General features: G+C 43.9%; 1 protein-coding gene across 2 annotated transcripts in view; it reads right to left on the reverse strand.

Annotated features, from left to right (window-relative positions):
* Positions 1 to 12954: 12954 nt before the first annotated feature.
* The window catches only part of CARNMT1 (carnosine N-methyltransferase 1), a 44628-nt gene continuing 31560 nt past the window's right edge, over positions 12955 to 26022 (reverse strand). For both annotated transcript variants that reach the window (XM_011288282.4, XM_011288284.3), the window contains 2 exons: positions 16549 to 16652; positions 12955 to 15610 (listed from right to left, as the gene is read on the reverse strand). In XM_011288282.4, coding sequence (XP_011286584.1) covers positions 15509 to 15610; positions 16549 to 16652 — 206 coding nt within the window. In that variant the 3' untranslated portion in view covers positions 12955 to 15508. The remainder of the gene's footprint in view (positions 15611 to 16548; positions 16653 to 26022) is intronic.

The raw sequence follows: 26022 nt of genomic DNA on the forward strand, positions 1-26022 counted from the left end.
TGTGGGGTTTTTTTGTTTGTTTTGGGGGTGCTTTTTGATCTCAATGTTCTATTAATTGCTAAGAAATAGGTATTAAAATACCCAACTATCACAGTAGATTTTTATGTTTCTCCCTTTAGTTATATCAGTTTTTGTCTATATATTTTGAAGCCCTGTTATTAGGCACACACATACTATGATTGTTTTGTCTCTGATGCATTAACCCTTTGTTCTTAATGAAATATCCCTATCTCTGGTAATGCTCTTCATGTTGAAGTCATCTTACTATGATTTTATAGCCATTGCAGCCCTCTTATGCGTACTATTTGCATAGTACATCTTTTCTTTCCATCCATTTACTTTCAGTTTATCTGCATCTTATCTCTTGGAGACAACATATATAGTTAGATCTTGCTTTTCTGACATTCTGACAGTTTCTGTATTTTAATTGGAATGTTTAATGCTTTAACACTTGATATAAATTATTGCTATGACTGGATTTAGGTCTGGTCCCTTTCTTTTTTGACTGTGTACCTCCTTTCCAGACCTCTTTTGGAATAATTCAATATTGTTTTGAATTTGATTTTAATTTAATCTATCAACATTTCAGCTCTACCTCTTTGTATGAATTTTCTAAGATGATTTTTCTTTTATTTATTTCAAGAGAGAGCATGCTCAAGACGAATGGGGGAGGAACAGAGAGCGTGAAAGAATCCCAAGCAGGCTCCGCACGTCAGCACAGAGCCCAACACGGGGCTCAATGTCACGATGAACCATGAGATCATGACCTGAGCCAAAATCAAGAGTCAGACACTTGGGGTGCCTGGGTGGCTCTGTCAGTTAAGCGTCCGACTTCGGCTCAGGTCATGGTCTCACAGTTTGTGAGTTCGAGCCCCGCGTCGGGCTCTGTGCTGACAGCTCAGAGCCTGGAACCTGCTTCAGGTTCTGTGTCTCCCTCTCTCTCCCCTGCTCATGCTCAGTCTCCCAATAATAAATAAACATTAAAAAAAAAAAAACTAAAAAAAAAAAAAAAAGTCAGACACTTAACCGACAAAGCCACCCAGCACCCCTCTTTATATGAATTTTCCATGGTTGCTCTAAGGATTGCAGTATACATCTTTAACTTTTCACAATTTACTTAAAGCCAACACTGTACCACTTCATGTAAAGCAGAAATCTCGCAACCCTTCACTCCCTTCCTCACCCTGTCCAGGTGCACTTTCATACTGACCCAATAGGATCTTCTTTCTCTCCTATTCTATTAACAGCTCTCTGATTTCTTTCCCCAGCACTTCTTCTGGATAATGACTCAGAACTCATCACTAGTAACAGCAAAGCAACGAAGAAGGAAACTTTTCTTAGTGTGTTCTTGGTAAAGTAGGGATGCACACTCACAAACTTACTCTGCTTATCTTAAAATTGGTCTGTTTCAGACTGATTAAAGCCTTACAGTGGTTTGGGTGGGGAAGTGGTTTAAAATTTTTTAGCAGCTATGTATTTTCCAGACCTCCTAACAACATATCTCATTTAAAACTCTGTGGCAAATATTATTGCCAATTTAACAGATAAACCTCACCCCAGAGCATTAGACCCTTGGCCACTTCCCAATGAGTCCAGCCCTGACCACCCTATTTGAATGTGGAGCTGGCTCAGCACTGCCCGAGACTCTTGAGGTTCCCTTTACCTGATTTTTATTTTCCCATAGCACATATCACCTTTCAATCTATTACATAATTCGCTTATTTATTATTCTTACTGTGTCCCTCTCTAGAAAGTAAGCTCCTTGAGGGTAGGATTCTTTGGGTTTTTTTTCACTTCTGATATACTCAAGTGCTTGGCACAGTGCCTGCCTTGTATCAGGTGCTCAGTACTTCTTTGTTGAACATATGACTATGCTTCGTTTTCACTTGGATGTTTCATAGGCATCTCCTAGTCATCCTCGTGTGCCCTGTATCCCATCATTCATCCAACCAGGAACTCATATCAGAAGTATAACTGTACCCCTTCACAAACTTATGCTCACTCCTTCACTTATTCTTTGAAAACTAGCATCTGCTATAGCGGGAAAATTCTAGAGTTACAACAGTAAACAAAACATCCCTGTCTTGTGACTCCCCCACTGACACTTGCATCGAGGGAGACAGACAATAAACAAGTGCCTGTGTCAAGTGCTGAGGAAAAGCAGCAGATTAAGAAGGATGGGGGAGGTTATATTAGGTTGTCAAGGAGGGTGTCTCAGATAAGACTTCTGAGCAGGGACCTGAGGAAAATCGGGGTGAGCTGAGTATGTATGGCGACTGATTGTAGGCAGAGGTAGCAACAAATGCAAATGTGCTAAAGCAAGAGCATGCCTGGCGTGAGCTTGGGACAGAAAAAAAAAAAAAAAAAAAAACCGCGTGGCCTTTTCTCCCTTAGTGTTTCATTCTAGTTTCCATTGCTATGATTTCAAGCTAACCTTTTCTCCTCTCATGCCTTTTCTGCTGTTAATCTCATACACTGTATTTTTCATTCCAATGCACTTAGCATCTCCAGAAGTTCAGTGTAAGTCTTACACACATCTCAGTAACTTTTTGAACACATGGAACAGTTATACTGTTTTAATGTCCTTCTCTGTTAATTCTAACATCTGTGTCGGTTCTGTTAATTCTAACATCTGTGTCGGTTCTGGGTTGGTCTCCATTGGTTGATCTTTTCTCTATGGGTGTTGTCTTGTTCTTTGTATATGTGGTGATTCTTTTTTTTTTTAATATTTTTATTTATTTTTGATAGAGCACAAGCAGGGTAGGAGCAGAGAGAGAGACACACACAGAATGTGAAGCACGCTCCAGGCTCTGAGCTGTCAGCACAGAACCCGACGTGGGGCTCGAACTCACCAACTGTGAGATCATGACCTGAGCCAAAGTCGGACGCTCAACCCACAGAGCCACCCAGGCACCCCTGTATACGTGGTGATTCTTAATTGGATACCAGGTATTACGAGTTTTACTTTCCTGGTGCTTCTTTCTCTGGCCTTGGGTAGTTATCTCACACACATGTACTGATCAGTACTCTAGGGGACTGTGCTCAGATCTTCAGAGGTTCTCTGTATGTGGTTTTCTCCTGTCGGTTACTCAGTCCCGCAAACTCTAGCCGTCTTGATTTCCCTGGACCATCAACTGCATGCCCTCAGTTCAGGCACACTGCCAGGCTTGCTTCCTGTCTCTCAGAAATCACTGTCCTTTGTTGGCAGTTGTCTTATATGTTGTGTCCAGGTTTGGGGTTGTTTTAGGTGGGAGGATAAATGTAGTCCATTATTCCATCTTGCCCGGAAGCCGAAAATGCCTTACTATAAGAGTTCACTTTGACTTTAGGGTCATATTGTGTGTGACTTTTAACTTGGAGATATGCCTGTTTCCTCATTTGTTGTAGATTGTATTTATTCATTATATATTAGTATCTTATATATTAATGTGTATTAATACATAATTAACATATTTCTAATGTATGAAAGGAGAGTCATCAACCTTGTAATATGCAAACCACTGACTATGACACACCTGATTTTATTCAAGCAAGAATTCAACCAGTGTAAAGAAAATTGTATAAATTTTCTCAGAGACTAGAAAAATACCAGTTTCCCTCTTTGTATTAATTAGGGTATAAGAAAATGAAGATGATGGCAGGAACACTTGAAAAATGAAAGGTGGATCCTTGATTGTATCCGTATCTGTGTTTGAGAAGTTCTGGTTTTCCTTCGGGTCTCAGCTCAAATATCATTTCTTTAGGGAAGTCTTCTCTAAGTCAGCACGTCCCTACTGCTCAGTTCTTACAATTATGTAATTACTTGGGTTTTTAGTTTCGGTTTCGATTTTGTAATTGCTTGTTTGACATCTTTTTCTGTTATGGAAGCTCTGGTGGGAGAAACTATCTTCTGACCTCTGAATCCCCAGGATCAAGCCATTCCAGACACAATGCAGGTTCTCAATAAATGTGAGGTGAATGAAAAAGTTGAAGACCACACAGTAAATAGTGAGGCTGGGATACTGACCAGGTCTATCTATCTCCATTCTATTTCCTCCTTACCGGGCAGCCTGTGATAGTGAAGAGCAAAAACAGAAAAATCAAACGAGAAAGCAAAAAAACAAAAAGCCCACAAGAAAACATGGCATATTTCAAAGGATTTTAATGCAGTTTTCAACATCAGATTATTCATTTAAATGTTTAATAATAGGTTGTATTGGTGAAGATATTGAGAAACAGATACCCTCCTTGTTTTCAAGTGTAACCTTTTAAGAGAGCCATCTGACATCTGTGAAAATTTAAAAATGCACTGCCACCTTCAGGAATTTACACCAGATGTATAAATGTGTCCAGAGAATAGACACAAAGTCGGTATGTACTAGGCTATTCCTTGTAATATAGTGCTGAGTAGCAAAAAGTTAAAAACAACCTTAATGTTACTTGGTAGCATTGCATGTAAGTGTGTGTGTATGTATTATACATACAGACATGCAGATTTTATTAAATGGAGTAAATTTATACGTATGGATATAGAACAATTGGCAAAATGCATTAAGTCAAAAAATATATATGTATATGTATATAGGCCAAAACCAAGGAAACAGTAGAGGATGTACATATATGTGCACACATGTATATTTGCATTTTTTTGGTATTACACAAAATGTTCCTGGGACAAGATTGTTAATAGTCAGTTGGGTGGGATATTAGGAAACATGGGTAGAGGGCATATGGGACACATCTTTGGGCCACCTCAGATTATTTTAGTGTCAATGATACTTGTATGGGTTACAAGTTCCTTTATGCCAACAGTTAAAAGCTTGTGACCTCTGTAATCTTCTGTTGGGAGTCAGTTTTCCATGTTTGTTTGGTTTTTTTTCTTCCATTTCAGCATATTTCACAAGCAGAAGTACTGGCTAACTGTATTCCTGATTATCTTTTCTTGGATACGTGTACAGAGAACAGGCTCGGAAGAGACAGTGTCTCCTTCTAGAACAAAGGGCAGGTTTTGTTTACTGTCTAGCATAGTATCTTCTCCTAGGGCAAAAAGTCAATCACACTTACTGCTAGCCCACCCTAAAAGAATAAGGTTTCTTAAGCTCAAAGTTCTCTGATGCAACCCAACGCTTGTGCAGGTGTCACCTAAAACTCTCTTGTGTCCCTCTATGTGATTTGGGTCTCAGGGTACTGTGCAAAATTAATACTCTGGCTAGTGCTATTGCTGTGAGTTATAAACTCTCCTTTGACTTTGATGTAGGAGTTTTGTGTCAAAAGTGGCTGCTTTATAAGCTGCTAAGAAATCTGCAGAAAGTTTTCATTCTTGGCGATTGTGGATTAGCCTCTCAGTTTGGAAGGATTGGGAGTCTCTTACACAAAGGATGTTTGCGCACATAAGATTTTTTTTTCATGGCCTTCCATTGGATGCTCCAGACAAAGACTTGGGGCAGGGCAGGAGGCTGGAAGGGATAGATAGACATTATTTCTTTGTGGGGAAGAGTAGAAGCAAACCCCCCGCCTCAGGGGAGGGATAGGAAGAAGTCTCTCATCCCTAGGACAAGAGCAAAGATCCTTGGTGGAAAAGTAGAAGCAAAAATCAGGATATTCCTGCTTAAGACCAACCACAAACACATGGGAAGAGGATGGGAATGCTGAGGAAAAACCCACTGACGAGGCCTGGGTGACAGAGCCTGCCTAAGAATGAGGCAACACTACAAGAATTCCTGTTTTCCCTACCATGAACTTAGCACAGACTCACAAGGACCAGTAGTCTACCCCTGGGGAAGAGGCTGGAGCATGTAGTGAAAATTCCTTTATGGCACAGGCATGCAGACACAGCTGAATGCTAGAGAGCATGCAAGAACACTGGGAAAAGCCCTCTCTCTGGTATCCTGTCCTCTACTCTAAATGCAAGGTAACAACAGGTGACCGCTAGCAGAGGTTGAAGCCTGTGATGCAGTGCAGATATAATGCAAACCCAACTCAACTTCTTGTGACACTGATTTGGCCTCCCACAGCAGCCTACCAGGCATATAGTCATACCCACGCATAAATACTGTTTATCTTGGTTTGTCGTTTTCTACACAGCAAATGGAATTCGATACTAGAAGACTCAGAAAGAAAGCAATAGGAGAAAATAAGCAAACAAAAACCTTGTCAAGAGATGAAGCAAAGCAATGAACAGAACTAGACTCAGAGGTGACCAGGATATTGGGGTTATCGCTCTTTATTAGTCAAATTCTTGTATTAAAGGATACAGTGGAAAAAGCAGACAACATGCGTTGAGCCACAGGGAATTTCAGCAGAGAGACGGAAATTAAAGATAAATGGAAATGCTTGAAATAAAAAAGCATAACTTGAAAATTCTTAACAGGCTTATTATTAGAATGGACACGGACGAAGGAAGTTTTAAGGAACTTGAAGTAGAAGAAATATTGTGTCTGAAATATGAAGAAAAAAATAAAGAGTAAAAACTAAATAAAAACAAGAAACCACCACAACAGCAGCTCCAAGAATTGCGGGACAATAACAAGCAACCTAATGTACCTGCAAAAGCGGTCCCAGGAAGAGAAGGGGGAAGAAGAAATATTTGAAGAGGTAGGAATTTTCCAGAAATAGTAACATCAACCACAGATATGACAAACAGGATAAATTCCAAAAACAAACCAGAAAAACCACACATGCTTAGACACATCCTAGTCAAAGTACTGAAAATTGAAGAGGGAATATTGAAAGCCAGAGGAAAAAACACATTCAGAGAGACGAAAATAAGAATTCTAGCAGAGTACTCATCCAAACAATGGAATGGCATTTTTTTTTTTTTGGAGTGACATCTTAAAAAAAAATTTTTTAATGTTTGTTTTTGAGAGAGAGACAGAGCATGAGCAGGGGAGGGGCAGAGAGAGGGAGAGAGGATCCCAAGCAGGTTCCATGCTATCAGCACACAGCCCAGTGCAAGGCTTAAACTTGTGAACTGTGAGATCGTAACCTGAGCCGGCCAGACGCTCAACTGCCTGAGCCACACCGGTGGCCCAAGGAGTGACGTCTTTAAAGAATAAATGCCAGGGGTGCCTGGGTGGCTCAGTCGGTTGAGCGTCCAACTTCAGCTCAGGTCACGATCTCACGGTTCGTGAGTTCGAGCCCCGCATCAGGCTCTGGGCTGATGGCTCAGAGCCTGGAGCCTGCTTCCGATTCTGTGTCTCCCTCTCTCTCTGCCCCTCCCCCATTCATGCTCTGTCTCTGTCTCAAAAATAAAATAAACATTAAAAAAAAATTAATTAAAGAATAAATGCCAATCCAGAATTCTGTATTCAGCAAATCTTTTAAAAAATGAAACTAAAATAAAGGACTTCTCAGAAAAAAATCTAAGAATTCGGTGCCAGCAGACCTGATATGAGAAATGTTAAAGGAAGTTCTTCAGGTTCCAGGTGGAAACTTGGTACACACTAAGAAATGAACATTTTGTCACAAATTACCCCAAAACTCCGTGGCTTAAGCCAACAAACATTTTCTCAGTCGTGGGTCAGGAGTTCTAACATCAGCTTAGCTGGGGAGTTTAGGGTTGCCGACCAGGGTTGCCCGTGTGGCTGCAGTCAAGATGTTGGCTGGGGCTGCAGCCGTTAGAAGGCCTGACTGGAGCTGGATGAGCCACCACCAGTACATGTGACTGTTTCGAGAAGGCCTCAGTTATTCACCCCGTGGGATTCTCCACAGGGCTATTTGAATGTCCTCATGACCTGTCTTACCTCCCCTAATGCAAGTGATCAGAGAGAAAAATGGAAGCTACAATGTCTTTTATGACCTGCAAAATGTTTCACATTCTTGGCAGTTGTGGTTACCATCTCAGTTTGGAAGAGCTGGGAGTCTCAGACACAAGGGTTTCTTTCTTTCATGGCCTTCCATTGGGGGCTCAAAGTAAGAACTTGGAGCAGGGGACTTATACCACACACACACACACACACACACACACACACACAGCATAGCTGCTGCTGCTGAGGGGAGCTGACATAAATCTCACATCTCTACCTCAGTCTGTTCATTAGAACTGTGTCACTACAGTCCACACTTGAAGAGGGAGAGGAATGAGGCTGCACCAAAGGGAGGAGTATCAAAGAGTCTGGAGAGATTTTTAAAGCACCACCCATTAGAAGCTATAAAAATGAAGATAAACATAAAATATATTTGTTATTTTTATTGCTTTAAAAGAATTCAGTTAAAGCAAAAATAGTAACAATGTATTCTGGGGTTTATTATGCACATTAAAATGCATGACAATACCATGAATAATGGAAGAGAAGAATTGTAAGTATATTTTAAGAGTTGTAATTGTTACTAACAACTATACATCTAGTGGTGTAATACTTTGAAGGCAGACTTAACAAGCTAGCAATATATATTGGAAGCCCTAAGAGAAACCACTGAAACTTTTTTTTGGTAAAGAGCTATAACTAATAAAAGCCAGTAGTGGAGATGAAATCAAGTAAATAGTCCAGAAATAGATGAGAAAAGAGGGGGAACAGGGAAGAAATGGAACAAGTAGAAAACTAGCAAAATGGTAGGTTTAAATTCACTCCTATCAATAATTAAGATGAGGGGCGCCTGGGTGGCTCAGTCGGTTAATCGTCCGACTTCAGCTCAGGTCATGATCTCACAGACCGTGAGTTCGAATCCCGCGTCGGGTTCTGTGCTGACAGCTCAGAGCCTGGAGCCTGCTTCGGATTGTGTCTCCCTCTCTCTCTGCCCCTCCCCTCCCCTCCCCATGCTCTGTCTCTCTCTGTCTCAAAGATAAATAAAAACATTAAAAATATTTTTTTTAAATAAGATGAAAATGGTTTAAACACCCAATGAAAAGATACCTCCCTCCCCCCCAAATCAGATTGAAAAAGAGGGCAAGACCTTTTATATACTGTCAGTAAGAAACCCACTTTAGATACAAATCATAAAGTTTAAAAGTAGAAGGCATTTTTTTTTTAACGTTTATTTATTTTTGGGACAGAGAGAGACAGAGCATGAACGGGGGAGGGGCAGAGAGAGGGGGAGACAGAATCGGAAACAGGCTCCAGGCTCCAAGCCATCAGCCCAGAGCCTGACGCGGGGCTCGAACCCACGGACCGCGAGATCATGACCTGGCTGAAGTCGGACGCTTAACCGACTGCGCCACCCAGGCGCCCCAGAAGGCATTTTTAAAAGTGCATGCAAAACCCTGCAAACTTCAAACAAGGTGTACATATAACAGAATCATGCCAACGTCCATTTCACAGTTTTGGCCAATGTCTTAGGACGACATGAAATGTTATTGGGGGAGGGAAGCTGGGTGAAGGGTACCCAGGAACTCTACTTTTGTGTAACTTCTCATGTCTTCTGTCAGCAGCCGTGAAACCGGAATAGGCTTACCCATTCGTAAACAGGGTAAAACCAAATCCCGGACTTGGCAGTTTTGTGGACAGGTCTGGGATGCTGACAGGCGTGGCGTTCCAGATCAGGAAGGCAGAGGTCCTACAGGCCAGTTCAGGAACACGAGACCTCCTGGGAGACAGCAGCAAATGCTCTTGCCTAAGTGGTTAACGCGGAAACAAAGTAATGAGCTCCCTACGTCCTATTAACGATGATGAACAGCTAGATGCGGGATTGACGTCGGTCTGGCAACCCAAATTTGCTCCCTCTTCTGGGCAGGATGAGATAGGGATGTTACCACAGCAGAGCAGTAAGCCCCATGGCCCCAGCAGGAAGGCAACAGGGCTAGGAATGCTACGGAAGGAAAGGAGACCTCGAAACTGAGATTAATGTTGTCAGTGATGAGGACTTTGCTATTCAATAGAGAGCTCTGGGTGACCTGAAAACAGAAGTCCCTTTGGTTGAAATGGAGTGTGGGTGGCCCCTCAAAGGCGAGGAAAGCCTTGCCTGTTAGCGCAAAGTCTCAGCCAAACCTGGCAGAGAGTGAAGATGGGGCTCTGGGTGCCAGGGTGGCCAAAGCTGGAAGACTGCATGCAGCACAATGGCGTGTGCGTGAGCAGGAAGTAAAGGGCCCCCGAGGATGGGCACTCACTGGGTGCAGGGAGCACTTGGGGGAGGAAGCAGCAGCGGTGCTCAAGCATTACCTGCAGCCAGAGGTTAATGGAGAAAATCCGGATTCCCCCCTTCCCCCTCCCCACCATTGCTCCCACTGTCCCCATGGACAAGCCTCCTCCATCTCCCGGCTGGGGGTGACTTGGTCTCTTGGCATCTGTGCTGTAGCCCCTGATACGTGGGTTAAACTTCTCGGTCTGTGATCCTATTGAGAAAAAAAGACACTTGAATTCAACTGATGGGTTGCACAAGGCTTGTAGTGGGGAAGGAAGCTGAAATTGTTAGGGACCCCTCTGAGCCAGAGAGAGCAGTCCCCAAGTGCTGAAATAGGTTAATATAAGAGGCCGAAATGAAACTTACGGTCAAGCCTCTGATCACTTCAATAGTAAAAGTGACAGACTAAATCAGATGAAGTGTAGGTTCCTCTACAAAGGCTCCTGAAGGCTTGTAGACCTGGGGGGTGGGGAGGGGGTGAAGTGAAAGAGGAGGAGGGCCTAAGAGTGGAAAAAGTCCGGAGAGGGAAGAAAGGTGTCCTCAAGTTAACCCCCTTCCCTCCTATAAGCAGGTGTCAGTAAAGGTACCTGAGGAATGCTTCGGCTGAAGCCCGTGACAAAGAGGCTCTGAATAGAGGCACTGGGCTACGTAGGACTGCGGCTGTGAATAAAAGCCTGTGTCCTTGGGGCGCCTGGGGGACTCAGTGGGTTAAGCGTCCGACTTCAGCTCAGGTCATGATCTCGCTGTTCGTGGGTTGGAGCCCCGCGTCGGAGCCTGGAACCTGTTTCAGATTCTGTGTCTCCCCTTCTCTCTGCCCCTCCCCTGCTCTCGCCCTGTCTCTGTCTCTCAATAAATAAACGTTTAAAAAAATAAAAAATAAAAGCCCGTGTCCTTGACTGCAGGTCCCACTAGAGACTGCTGTGCGTTAGCTGTGCACCAAGTCTGGTAAGTGGAGGGCAGCTTTCTTCCATGAGCCTGCCAGGTAATTACCTATGTTCAGGCCTGAAAAAAAAAAATCATAGTTTTTTTTTTTTTTTTTTTTTTTTTACCTGGAGTCAGAGATCTCAAAAATAACCTCTCACTGAGGCACTTTGGACCAATTCAATAAACGTATGATGGATCTGATGTACTACATGCCTGCAGTAAGTGTCACGTTCAAGGACTACTGCATGGACTGTCCCCTCCTGGGTGGTCCCACAGAAATCATACTAAACTCCAAGACGGAAGCCACAGCTTCAAAGATCTAACGGCTGCCCAAATTCTCACAGGCCACAGCCAGGCACTACAACAGGACTAAGTACCTGACCATCACCAGACATGCCTTGGCACAAAAGAAGGAAGCTATTAACCTGCTACTAAGCTTTTGGGACTGAACGCATGGCATATGGTGGCCCTAGGCCTCTTCGGTTTCACATTCTCATCTGCAGGTGGGTCGGTTCGGACTCGCTGACTAACAAGGTGAAAAATACCCAACGGGAATTACAAGTCAAATAAATAGCATATTCAAGAGTGCAGCTGGCCTGGCCCTAGCAGCTTTTGGCGCCATGATAAGACGGCAGCTGTTCCTTTGGGAGTCAACTTTATGCCCCACTCTGCCACCTAAAGCAAAGCCGCTGGTTCAGTGGGGCTCTCGACTCACCGACGTTCCCTGAACTCCTGGACCCCGAGCACTGGCTAAGTGGACACCTAGTGGGGTCCATCGGGCTGCAGCTGTTCAGCCTCAGCGCCAGCTCCGTAAAACCAGAAGCAGATACGGTCACTGCTATCAGGGGAGAGAACTCAAGCAGTCCTCAAGATTGGCCAGTCCCCCTCTGGATGAAGCTCGACACATTTTTACCAACTTTTGGAGTGCTGCCAATGACCTGTCCGCTATGCCGGGTGAAGACCGACCGACTGGCCGATCAAAGACCCCTCTCTTTGGGCGTTACACCTAACACAACTGCTCAGCTCCCCTAATCGTTCAAGAAATGAGTATTAAAATAGATACTTTTTCCTATCATATTGACAAAAATGACAAGCTTAGCAAAATCCAGTATTGAGCAGAGAATGAAAACAAAGTTATTCCAAAACACTGTCAATGGCATGTAAATTGTTCATCTTTTTGAAAGGCAACTTGACTGAAGAGGCACATCCACACTGGCTCAATGACTCTGCTTCTATGTATCTACTGAAGAGAAATAAACACACAAGAGGCACGTACTGACATGTTTCTAAAAGTGGGAATAACCATGAAGTTTTCCTTGTGCCCTCTCTCCCATTACCTACCGTTTTATTTCTTTACAATTCCCACCAGACTTGAACATTCAAGAATCTATCCACACATACCTGTCCTCTTGGTCTCCCCCCAGCCCCAGGATTCCACTGAAACTTTTTTCCGCCACAGCATTATTAAAACTGATGTCCTGTTACTAATCTTCACCTTTTTGTATCACTGCACAGCGTCAACACAGATTGAAACTGCGTTGTCTACCAGGTGCTTTCACATGTTCACACAGAAGACTGTACACAGTCGCGCATGACTTTATCAAAACCCTCTGAAGTCGGTGGTGTCAGTCTTCTCTTACAGATGAGGAAACACACTTCGAGCGCTGTGCCTGAGATCACAAACAGAAGTTCAGGAAAACATACCCAGAGTATTTAAGTGCCATGCCCGGTGCTTATCCAAGTAATGGCTGGTCCTGGAACTCTCTGGTACTGGTTTCCTTTATAGTTATTTGTCTATTATTTAACAAAACCAAACATCAAGATTAATCAGTATAAAGCCTAACATACTCTAAGACCAAGCGCTCTTACTACTGACTTTCTAGAAGCATACAAGAATAGGCTCATCTAAAGATTCAAAAGCACGCATTCGATTTATTAAAATGCCTACATCTACTGTTACTACTAACCTAGATGGAAACAACCAAGCAAATACGGTTTCGTAGCAATTGGCAAACTTTAATATTCAAGAAAAATTAAGTCCGTCATACACGTTAAAAATATAGGAAATTTCATGCAGACATGAAGCTTCCAATTCAGCCTTTGTGGCAACTTTTAGAATGAGAATTACATATAAATACAGTACATCTTACAGTTCCCAAACTTCATAATTTTATACTGTGATTTATACAGCTCCTCTTCATACTTCACATTTCCCGTCTTGCTCACTTGATTAACAGACCCTAACCTGCACTACTTCAGAATATGGAAGGGGGGGGGGAGGGTGGAGAGGGTTGGAAAGCAAGCACAATGACCTATCTCCTCCTGCTTTATGGCAATGAATGGAAACATCTGTATAGGGCTAATGCAAGGAAAAAGAACACAAAACTTTAAGGCTTACACACTTTAGTAGCTAGGACTACATACAATATAAAATTAAATCCTCCAGTGACACTTCTATTACTGATTGACACAATTTTCAAGTTTAGAATATATTAACTACAAAAGCAGTAGGAAAAAAAAAGTGATGCAAATTTGTGCAGAACATTTGAAAAACAGTAGTCATGATATGAGAGATTAAAAACAAATGAAATAATTGATTTCAGAATTAACTAAAATGAAGCTCTGATTTAGAAATATAAGTAACATTATTAAAGAATAAAACCTGATAGCCAAAACTTTTAAGTAATAAAGCCAACCCATTGCTGTCAACACATTTTTGCCTCTATGAGAAAAACAAGATCACGTGTTCGGATACAAGTAAAAAAGTGAATACTAGTCAGTGAATAAAAAGCCTTTCTACATTACTCAAAAATAGCATGCATTCCTTTCCTTTCAATGCATTTTTTAAATACTTAGGATCCTTTTAGTTTTTTTCTTTGTTAAACAAATAAACAAAAATTTGGGGGTGGTTTCCCCTAAAAATTAATTTCAAATTCATTCAGGTGGTAGTTTATGAGAATTCTAATTAACTGCACATCTGCCAAGTATGGGGATGGGGCACCAAAGAGAAATAGTTGTGTTTTGTTCCTTTTTTTTTTTTTTTTTTTAAACTCAACAGGCTACAGGCTTCTATAATTTAGCAAGTCAAATAGCTTTCCTGGAGTCCTTTCCAGGAACAAGAGCTCCCTTACTGCACACAGAAAAGCTCCCAACGGTAACATGCCAGACTGTGTCGACTCCCCCAGCCCAACTGACAAAAAGAGGTCTAAAGATTCACAAGGAGGTTTTCCGATTAAAACATGACGTGAATCCTACAGCACATTATTGAGATTAAGTCTATCTAATTCAAATTGCCACAGAGGTCATTTAACGCCATCATAACACCTGTGGAAATATTCAACGCGAGCACTTCCTTTTTCCAAGAAAAGGTTAATAGTCATTTCTGCTTTCCAAGCTACTGGAAACAAAACAATAAACATAAAAAAATACAAAGGAAAACTCTCTCCAATAAAGATTCTGCTAGAGGTAGAAATTTAAAGCAGCATATATTCTTTTAACTCCAGCTATCAGGGAACAAAACTGGCGTTATCTGAAATTACATTAACGGCTGCTGCTGACAATACTGAAGACAGACCACGGGCAGTAATTTATCCCTGAATTTCGTATTCAAAATTTCCCCACGGTAATACCATCATGACAGTTTTACTCGTATCTAATTTTTTAACGAAAAAAAGTGCGTGCTTTTGTAATCCAGGTAATTTAAAGAAAAGACATTATTGTAAACATCTCACTGACAGACTGTATTCACTTCTAGTTTAAAATCAGACATTTCCAATGGGCAGATTTTATTCTTATTTCCCCATTTTCCTAGCAGTACCTTTCATAAAGGCTTTTGTGCCTCACTTAAGAGTGCTGAGACCTTCTACATTTCAGAGCGATTCATGACGAGTATGCTTTCAAATAATGTTCAGGTCAGTGTGCCCAAAAGACCACTTTCTCAGTTACTTGAATGCATTTTACCGGCCTGTGATCTTATTAAATTTAGCATTTCATAAAAATGAAACGTCTGATGCCCAAGTTCAGCTGAGCTGGCAAAAAAACAATCTGAATGATAAAAGGGCGCACATTTTCTGTAGGGATCGCTTCGGTCCAAAGCAAACAAAAGTCCCAATTCCAGATGCTGAATGTGAGAGAGGATCCTCAGACTCTTCTAAAAGTACCATGTGCAATGCACACAGAACAGAAAGATTGGGGGGACTTCAATACTAGTAGTCATGAACATGGCGGACTTGGCAATAGACAGCTTCATGAAGACCACTGGAGATGGGTTTTTCTACTGAAAGACAATTCTGGGCTTCAAGGAAAAAGTATACTTGAAGACATTTCCTCCTTTTTTTACTTTTGTAGTACAAATATGCACAGCATAGTATATTTCTGAAAAAGCAATAGACGTATTAAGAAAATAGACGCTATTTCTAAATTTTGTTAGGAATAAGAAGGCACCACTGATTTGAGGTTGTGTCCTGTCGATGGGATAGTTGATTTTGAGTCGTTTATTTCAGCATTTGCTCTTATTAAGCTTTTTTCCTGCTGATACCACTTGAGAACGTTACTGTGGTTTACGGACCACAAACAAGACACATTCATAGTAGTATTTCATCATGGAGAGGTCATTCACAGTATATGTTGACAAGACAGATTCCTTTTCAACCTGGAATGCAAACAACAACCAGAATGGTGATGAGCATGACCATGACACAGATCCTGAGTGCTTGTGAGTGACGGGAGCTCATATTAACTCATTTAGTACATACAGACACCCCAATACTGGCATTATTAGTAATCCTAACTTTACAAAGAACAGACTGCTCAAGGTCATACCACCAGTAAGTGGGAGAACTGGGATTCCAACTCAGGCGGTCTAACTCCAGAGCTTGAGCTCTACATCACTGATACGTTACTCTTCTTTCTTTCTCTCTTTTTTTTTTTTGAGAGAGAGAGAGACAGACAGACAGACAGACAGAAGAAGTGGGGGAGAGGCAGGAGAGAAAAAGAGAGAATCTTAAGCAGGCTCCATGCCCAGTGTGGAGCCCCACAATCCCATGACCATGAGATCAAGAGTCAGACACTTAACCGACTGATCCACCCAGGCACCCCAACTTCTCCTTATTTTGAAGAACGAATCTGTTGTTGATTTTTAAAATGAATGAAATACTTTTAAATAAACACACAATTAAAACATAAGTCAAAGTATCATACAATCTTACAATCCCACATAAGAAATGAAGACTACAAAAGTACATATAGTGAACGATACCCCCTGTCCTCCCACCTCTGCTGGTCCAGACCCTAGCGTACTTGGTATCTGTGAGTCTACAGGAGCTGACGCCAGGACCATGGTCAGCTACCACGTACTACGGAAAGGTGACTGATCACATTGAGGATTATAGTTTTCTCCTTACACATACATTATGCCAAATTTTTATCATTCTAAAAGCTGAGTATGTATTATTTTCACTTCAGGGATGAAAACACAGGTGAAGAGGTGAAACTGTAGGTGAAACTGTAGGTAAAACTGTTAGGCCTGTAACTGTCCTAAGATTAAAGCTTTGGAAGTAAAACCGTGGCCGTACTTCATTCCAGCCTTACCTCCACCTGGAATCCATACTGCAGAACAACGTTTTTTATATCTTCATAGCTCAATTCAATGGAAAGTTCGTTTGCCAAATTTTCAAAGTGGTACAGCAGAGGACCTATGGTTTAAAGATATTATGAATGAATTACTTAAATATAAACATGCACCAGTTGCTGTGTTAGATACAACTCCAAGCTGAATTAGAAGTTGGGCAGTAGACGGAACATAAAAAGGAGACGTAAAGAATGTTTACGTCTGCCAAGGGCACGTGTCCAGACCCCTGAGACTTTGGCCCAGTAGCTGACATTCGAGTGCTGGGGCTGCACTCCCGGGGAGTGAGTCCCTCTGGTATACCAGGGCTGCCCTGTGATTCTCCACATCACGGCGCTTACACCTGTTATGGAAGGAGCAACTGCATCAGGGAATGCCAGGTCCCTAACTTCCAAAGGTACACTGTAGTTACAATGCCTTAAGTAAATGCCCAACGGCAGCCACAAACTGGACGTCCCATGAAAACACAAGGGTCCTCCAGCTAGCCTGGGTGAGAGAGAGTGTGGGTACGATGGGAGGTTCTAGGCAAGGCTTTCTGGAAGGAGGAGGTGACATTGGGGCTGGCTTTTTTAAGTGCTCAGCTCATATCCCAGCTCCAACACTTACTACTTGTGTGCCTGTGGGCAAGCCACTGGCTCGCTCCATCTAATGGGTAACATCCAGTACACCCAGTGTAGAGAAGGCACTGAGTAAATGACAGCAATCCCAACTTTTTAAAATGACATTCTCCTTTTACTATCCTCTAATTCCACATGTCCAAGGAACTATCATCTGATTCAAACCAGATTCTTCAATCTTTCAATCTCTCACATTTTGCCCAATGCATCAGCCTTGTCCAGGCAACGCTACCATTCAACAGTTATGCTTCAGGACTAAACTAAACAATCTTGGTTTTTTGTTTTTGTTTTTGTTTTTGTTTTACCCGTTCATTGGGTTAACTATAGATCCCAGGTCCAACTCACCACCCCTAAGCCTCACACAATGTGCTAATCACAGGAAATAAGAATAACAGGACAGTTTCTCCTCCCAAACGGCTCATCACTCTGTGGAACATACTTACTGAGACTTAAAATGTTTTCCTTCCGCTCCTCTTTTTAACCTTACATAAAACACTAAAAAAATGACGATGAACATGTATGTTATTACTCTTTTTCAGAAGACAACAATGGTTCCCTATCAAACTATTCTGTCAAGCTTAACTTCCTGTTAGTTTCATTAGTACTAATAAAAATGACAGGAGCTACCATTTACTGAGTACCTGCTGTGTGTCCTAGACCATCTGAACCCTTGGAAGCCTTTTTATAAACACACAGAGCACTGTAGTCTGTCCTGCTCTAAAGTGTATGATGTTTCTGCGCCATTATTTTAAGAGCCTCCAACAATATTGTTTTATTGTATCTAAATGAACCCACTCCAGGGGCGCCTGGGTGGCTCAGTCGGTTGAGCGTCCGACTTCGGCTCAGGTCATGATCTCGCGGTCTGTGAGTTTGAGCCCCGCCTCAGGCTCTGTGCTGACCGCTCAGAGCCTGGAGCCTGTTTCAGATTCTGTGTCTCCCTCTCTCTCTGACCCTCCCCCATTTATGTTCTGTCTCTGTCTCAAAAATAAATAAACGTTAAAAAAAAAAAATTTAAATGAACCCACTCCAATGATTCTTACACCCTCAGGTCCTATGGTACGTCCACTCATGCTGTGTCCCACTTAGAGAGCTTCAACTTTCCAACTCAAGCTTTAACCATGCTCCAAAACCTTGCTGGAATCAAGTTTTAGTATAATCCCTCCAAGTTCCCAGCCCCACTGCTCACTCTCTCAATATACCACACCGTAAAACTCATTTTATGTAGTGTTGCATTGCTCACTGATTATTTTTCATGTAATCAGCGCCTTTTTTAACCAAATTGCAAGCTACATGAGTAAAGGAACATGTTTTCAGTTTCACAATGATGCCCAGCATAGCAGTGAATGTACAGGTAAGCATCTGTAATTTTACCACCCAAAGATAACTACTATAGTTGTGTTTAATTTTTTAAAAGTTTATTTACTTATTTTGAGAGAAAGGAGGGGAGGGTTAGAGAGAAGGGGGAGAGAGAATCCCATGCAGGCTCTGCAAAGTCAGAGTAGAGCCCAAGGTGGGGATCAATCCCACAGACCATGAGATATGACCTGAGCCAAAATCAAAAGTTGGACACTGACCCGACCGAGCCACCTAGGCACCCCTACAGTTTTGTATTTTTTACAGTCTATTACAGATAGTAATTTGACAAATATCTCTGGGCAGATTTCAGACGTCTACAAATATAATTAATCTAGCATTTCTACATACCGTTCTCTATTAAAAAGAACCAGGAATCTTTGGGGGTAAAATGGCTTGTCTCAGGGCCTGGCAGAGAAAGTACAAGATGTGCTTAGAATGCCTGGCTTTTCCACAAAGGAGGAACATATCAAAAGGGATATGTCCAAAGGACACAGGAGAAGGGGGTACCCACCTGCCAAATCTGGGACAAGTTAATTTAAACCATTTGTATTTCTAAGGTTCTAAAAGTTCCAGTTAAAAGACAGAGACAGTCAGATTGGGTAGCAAAATGTAACTGTGCTGTTTATAAGACATTTCTGAAACAAAGAAAGGACTTAAGATCTAGAAAAAGATATCCTATACATTAACTAGAAGAAAGCTTGTGGTAGCTTTGTTGACATGCCCACTTACAGAAACATGGTTTCCAATTGTCCAGAACAAAAGAGCTGGCACTCAAACCTCAACAGAAAGTTTTATAGGCAGGAAAGGAGGGAGGCACTGTGGGCGAGGGTGGGTGCTAGTCACGGGCTGCTTTCCAAAGCAGACTTTTAATCAGTCTCCTTCTTTTCTGTCCTGTGTCTCACGCTTACTCTCTACTAGGTCACATCTTCTTAAATTTTCTTCTTTTCCAGTCACTTTTTCCAGTAAATTAAATTTCTGGTCTCTGCCTGAGCATGGACTGGAATGGGCATAAGGGAGGCATCTTGGTTACTTGGTTACATAGGGATGAACTGGTCCCTATGTGCTGACCTTCAATTCCTGTTTTTCCCCATATGGCCACTCATGTTCCAGGATCATACCAGATCTTCCACACAGAGAGTCATTTTCCAGGGTTATTCCAGGTCAACCAGCTCTGTTCACATTGGTGTTTTGTTTTTTGTTTATTTGTTGGTTGGTTGGTTTTTGCAAAACTTATCCACCTACCGTATTTTCTGAAAAACTGTTACATTCTGTTGTCCCTTAATGACATCCCTGCCATTCTCTGTCATTGTTTTAGGCTTTTTTCTATTTTTACAGTCACTGTAACAAAGTCTCAGTGAGTAAAGGAGGCAATGGGTCAAATACCCACCTTTTATAGGAAATTTCCCACGTTTAAAAAATATCAAGCTTTATAATGCTTTAAAATATACGACTCATCTCTCATTACACTTTATAAAGTTCTCCTTTGGTGCTTGTAAGATAATAGAAAATATACATATTGGTCTCTGGCAGAGAACCTCCAATCTACAGCCTATAGACCAACAGCTGGTCAGAAGCACAGGGGACAGTTTGCGACTAGCATTTGAGTGTGTGGAGGGGTGGGGGCGGAGGTCTTGGAGGCTAAACCCTTAACCCATGGTATCTTACACTATCTCCAGGAAGACAATATAGGAAGTACTTAAACTGGAGGACACCCAGCTGGTGTCCAAGAGAATCCCTTATTGTGGAGGAAAACACCTCATTTGGTGTCCAGATGTGTCAGAAGTGTTTAGGGAGAAATGGGTTTATCCCAGTAGGAAGGAAAAGACTGTGGGTCTTTCTTTTGAGAACTTTCACCTGTTTATTCTTCCAGATGAAGTTTAGATTCACTTCACTAATCGCCTGCCCTCCAGTGCTGGACCTAAGTGTCAGTGCAGACATACGCACACCCGTGCGCACGGTTTAAAATACATTACCCATCATGCGTTTAGGGAGCACTGGTCAGCATGAAAAACTGAACAAAAGGTTTCCCAAGGACACATGTAAACAGTTCCCTTAAAAAGCTCACTAGCTTTCCCTCACCTGAGGAAGATCAGAGAACTTCAAATCCCCCTTAAAGCAGTTTACAAATTAACCATATTCCCAACTCAGATTTCATAGAATGTAGACAATATCTTTGTTATAATTTAACTTCCAATATAGCTTTTTAGTTATGCACCCGGCACTCCTTCCCTATGAATGTTCTGGTCTAGGGCAGCATGGTGAGTGTGAAATCACCCCCCAGGGGCTGATACGCTCTCAGCTTATACGTAAAATTAATTTTCCAGGCCCACACGACTGAAGCCAAAACCATGGGAATGTTACAAATTTACCCACATAAATGCCACTTTGTCATGTCTCCTGGCAGCCGATCTTCTACCATTACTTTGTTTCCGCTTTCAAATACTGAAACAATACACTCATGCACAGAACAGTCCCTAAACAGCCACTAACTGTGGGGCTCTGAGGGAGGTTAAAGAGCAAGCACAGCTTCTGGCCCTCACTGAGCTCAGAGACCAACGGGGAAAACAAAAACACAGGTGGCAACACGACGTTGTGTTAAATGCTCACAGATTCTGCGAGAACATAAAAGAGGAAGACAACAAAAATTTACTCCATCTTGAAGGATCACCTGAGCTGAGTGTTGAGCGCACACAGCAAAGAGCCAACGTGAGAACAGAGGGAAAACAGAAAAGGCTTTCTAGTCAGAGGGCTGGCACTTGAGGTCAAGGCTGGGGAGGTAAAAAAAAAAAAAAAAAAAATGAAGCTAAGACACAAGACACAGCAAAGATCACAAAGGGCACTATGCACAATCCTGAAGAGTTCAGGTCATCCGGAAAGCTGGAATTCTATGTGGGGAGTGGCACAGCAAGAGATCGGCTTGCGGGCAAGATCACTCCAGGGGTCACACAGAGAACTAGAAGAGGCACGAGGTTGGAGACAACCTGGACGTGGGGGACACTCCGGGAACTGCTGCATAACCCAGGCAAGCGATGATGAGGGGCTGAGCCCTCAACTAGCAGGAGACTGGAGCAGCGCTTCTCAACTAGGGTGATTTTGCATTTCTGTCGTCACAACTGAGGAGGTGTCACTGCGGCTGAGTAAGCAGAAGCCAGGAACGCTGCTCACCACTCTGCAGTGTACAGCACGACCCCCCCCCCGCCGCCCCCCTGCACTGTACAGGACAGCCCTCCCTCTCCGCCCCCCTGTGAGTACAGCACGACCCCCCCCACCCCCCTGCACTGTACAGAACAGCCCTCCCTCTCCGCCCCCCTGCGAGTACAGCACAACCCCCCCCCACCCCCCTGCACTGTACAGGACAGCCCTCCCTCTCCGCCCCCCTGCACTGTACAGGACAGCCCTCCCTCTCTGCCCCCCTGTGGAGTACAGCACAACCCCCCCCACCCCCCTGCACTGTACAGGACAGCCCTCCCTCTCCGCCCCCCTGCACTGTACAGGACAGCCCTCCCTCTCCGCCCCCTGCACTGTACAGGACAGCCCTCCCTCTCCGCCCCCCTGCACTGTACAGGACAGCCCTCCCTCTCCGCCCCCCTGCAAGTACAGCACGACCCCCCCCCGCCCCCCTGCACCGTACAGGACAGCCCTCCCTCTCCGCCCGCCTGCGAGTACAGCACGACCCCCCCCCCGCCCCCCTGCACTGTACAGGACAGCCCTCCCTCTCCGCCCCCCTGCGAGTACAGCACGAACCCCCCCCCCGCCCCCCTGCACTGTACAGGACAGCCCTCCCTCTCCGCCCCCCTGCGAGTACAGCACAACCCCCCCCCACCCCCCTGCACTGTACAGGACAGCCCTCCCTCTCCGCCCCCCTGCACTGTACAGGACAGCCCTCCCTCTCCGCCCCCCTGCACTGCACAGGACAGCCCTCCCTCTCCGCCCCCCTGCGAGTACAGCACGACCCCCCCCCACCCCCCTGCACTGTACAGGACAGCCCTCCCTCTCCGCCCCCCTGCGAGTACAGCACGACCCCCCCCCCGCCCCCCTGCACTGTACAGGACAGCCCTCCCTCTCCGCCCCCCTGCACTGTACAGGACAGCCCTCCCTCTCCGCCCCCCTGCCCCGTACAGGACAGCCCTCCCTCTCCGCCCCCCTGCACCGTACAGGACAGCCCTCCCTCTCCGCCCCCCTGCACCGTACAGGACAGCCCTCCCTCTCCGCCCCCCTGCACCGTACAGGACAGCCCTCCCTCTCCGCCCCCCTGCACCGTACAGGACAGCCCTCCCTCTCCGCCCCCCTGCACCGTACAGGACAGCCCTCCCTCTCCGCCCCCCTGCACTGTACAGGACAGCCCTCCCTCTCCGCCCCCCTGCGAGTACAGCACGACCCCCCCCCGCCCCCCTGCACTGTACAGGACAGCCCTCCCTCTCCGCCCCCCTGCACTGTACAGGACAGCCCTCCCTCTCCGCCCCCCTGCACTGTACAGGACAGCCCTCCCTCTCTGCCCCCCTGTGGAGTACAGCACAACCCCCCCCCCACCCCCCTGCACTGTACAGGACAGCCCTCCCTCTCCGCCCATCCAAATGAAGAATGATCTTGACCCAAATATCAAGGGCGCTGCCACTGAGAAACCCTGAGATAGAAAGAGGTTCAAGACCTATTAGGAAGCTTTAGGAGACACAACTTGTGGACTAGGTGCCGATGGTGAGGAAGAAGAGGGCTAAGGAGGACACACGGTTTTCCGGTTGGGGGAAATCTGTGCAGATGACGGATCGAAAAAGACAGGGGGTTCTCTTCGATTCCGAAGTACCCAAGTTGGTACCGAGTGGCATGGCACACAACAGAGGTATGTGGACCAGAGAGATGAAAGAATAGGAGAAGCAGTAAGAGTTACGCTTAGGAAAAGACGAGCACGTGGCCTAAGAAGCGAACACGGTTCTGCACAGACACCTGGAGCACACCAGTATCACTGGTATATTCACCGAGCCAATTACTATTATTTTTATTTTTCAATTGGATTTTTAGAGAGAGTGCACAAGCAGGGGGGTGAAGGGCAGAGGGAGAGAGAGAGACTCTTAAGCAGGCTCGATGCTGGGCGCAGAGCCTGACGTGGGGCTCAATGGATTCCACAACCCTGTGATCGAGACCGGAGCCGGAATCAAGAGTCACTCAACTGACTGAGCCACTCAGGCACCCTGACATAATTAGTATTTTTACAATTCTTCAGCTTATACATTTAATGTTTTTTTAACATTTCTTTTTGAGAGAGCGAGACAGAGCACAAGTGCGGTTGGGGCAGAGGGCGGGTGGGACACAGAATCTGAAGCAGGCTCCAGCCTCGAGCTGTCAAGCCCCTGACATGGGGCTTGAACTCACGGACTGTGAGATCATGACCTGAGGCGAAGTTGGCCGCCAACCGACTGAGCCACCCAGGTGCCCCTCAGCTTATATGTTAAAAGAATTTTACTTGGAAAATACTAACCTTCTGAACAAGTATTTTTAAGGACTATGCTTCTCCACTACTCTAATTCTCAGAATCGTTTTGAAACTCTGGTAAGAAGAGTAGAAGATCTCCTCATTGACCTCCCATAACCAATGTGCCCTATTCCCTCTGGTGCCTGGGACAGATCACAATAGAGCCCAGCACATCCATTCTTATCAAACAGTATGCTTAGGCAGGGCCAATTTTATTTATTCCAGGCAGTTGTAAACAATTATTGTTATTATATAACTTAATACAATATTAATAAACCACTTAAAAGTTCAAACAGAAAAGTGGTTTCTGTGAAACTTAACCCAATGCTTTGGAAATACGCAAATCTTTACCATGTCTCAGTAACTGGGGTCAAAAGTATTAATTACATAACATGACTGCTACTGCTAAGTCACAAACTGACCCAGGGTGAGCCGGAGGGCTAGCTGGTTAGGCATTCGAGGTATTGGATCTGGGCTGTGAGCCTGTCTCTGCCATATATAAGCTCCAGGACCCCAAGGACCCCAAGGATCCCACGGCTAGTTACTTAAAAGCAAGACTCAGTTTCTTCAACTGTAAGACAATAGACGTACCATTTCAACATAGGGCTGTTTTCAGATTAAATAATGTATTTACAAGTGGCTCACACACCGTCTAACCCCCAGTGAGCAAATATCCAGTAGGTAATACATCTGACCCTTGAAAATCACAGGTGTGAGCTGCACCAATCCACTTACACACGTTTTGTGTTGATAAATACATGCCAGTGAAACTTAATGTACTCAGTGTATTTTTTCTTCCTTATAATTTTTTTTAACTTTTTAAATTTTTTTTTATTTTATTTTTGAGAGAGAGAGAGAGAGAGCGAGCATGAAAAGGGGAGAGGTAGATAAAGAGGGAGACACAGCATCTGAAGCAGGTTCCAGGCTCTGAGCTGTCAGCACAGAGCCCGATGCGGGACTAGAACTCACTAACTGCTAGATGATGACCTGAGCTGAAGTCAGACGCTTAACCACCTGAGCCACCCACAGACCCCACCTTCCTTATAATTTTCTTAATAACATTTTCTTTCCTCTAGCTTCCTTTACTGTAAGAATACAATATATAATACATGTAATATACAAAATATGTGTTAACTATGTTATCAGTAGGCTTCTGGTCCACAGCAGGCATTAGTAGTTAAGTTTTGGGGGAGTCAAAAGTTATATCAGATTTTTTATTGTGCAAGGGATCAGCATCCCTCTAATGCCCACATTGTTCAAGGGTCAACTGTATTACAGTTCAATCATTTCTTGGGAAATTTTTAAAGAAATCTGCTTTAAAGAAGTGACTACTTTTAAAGAGGATCTAAGGTTTGAGATAATTGTTTCATATGATGGTTACATTTTACAACTACTCTCATTTGCCCCCATGAAATTCTAAAGAGAAATTTGAAAAGACCTAATACTGCCTCTAGTCTTAGTCCTAATGGGAAAATCTGTGGTCAAGTCCAATCACTAAAAAGAGAGCACAGAGGTGCCTGGGTGGCTCAATCAGTTAAGTGTCCGACTTCAGCTCAGGTCATGATCTCCTGGTCCATGAGTTCAAGACCCACATCAGACTCTGTGCAGACAGCGTGGAGCTTGGAGCCTGCTTCAGATTTGAGGTCTCCCTTTCTCTCTGTCCCTCCCCCACTCACACTCTGTCTCTGTCTCTCAAAAAATGAGTAAATGTTAAAAAAAAATTATTATTATTTTTTTTAAAGGAGAGCACACGACAGAACAACAAAACTAGACCAATCCTGAAGGCCATGGATTCCAACAAGGTGTATCTGTCCTCTTATGTTACGTAATAACCCTCATCTTGAAAATCTTTAAATTCTAGTCATTACGTCTATTTTTTTTTTTAAGTTTATTTACTTATTTTGAGAGAGAGAGAGAGAGAGCAGGAACAGGGGAGAGACAGAGACAGAGGGAGTGAGAGAGAATCCCCAGCAGGCTCCCCACTGTCAGCACACAGCT

This window comes from Felis catus, chromosome D4, assembly GCF_018350175.1.
Source record: "Felis catus isolate Fca126 chromosome D4, F.catus_Fca126_mat1.0, whole genome shotgun sequence".
Taxonomy (NCBI): Eukaryota; Metazoa; Chordata; class Mammalia; order Carnivora; family Felidae; genus Felis; species Felis catus.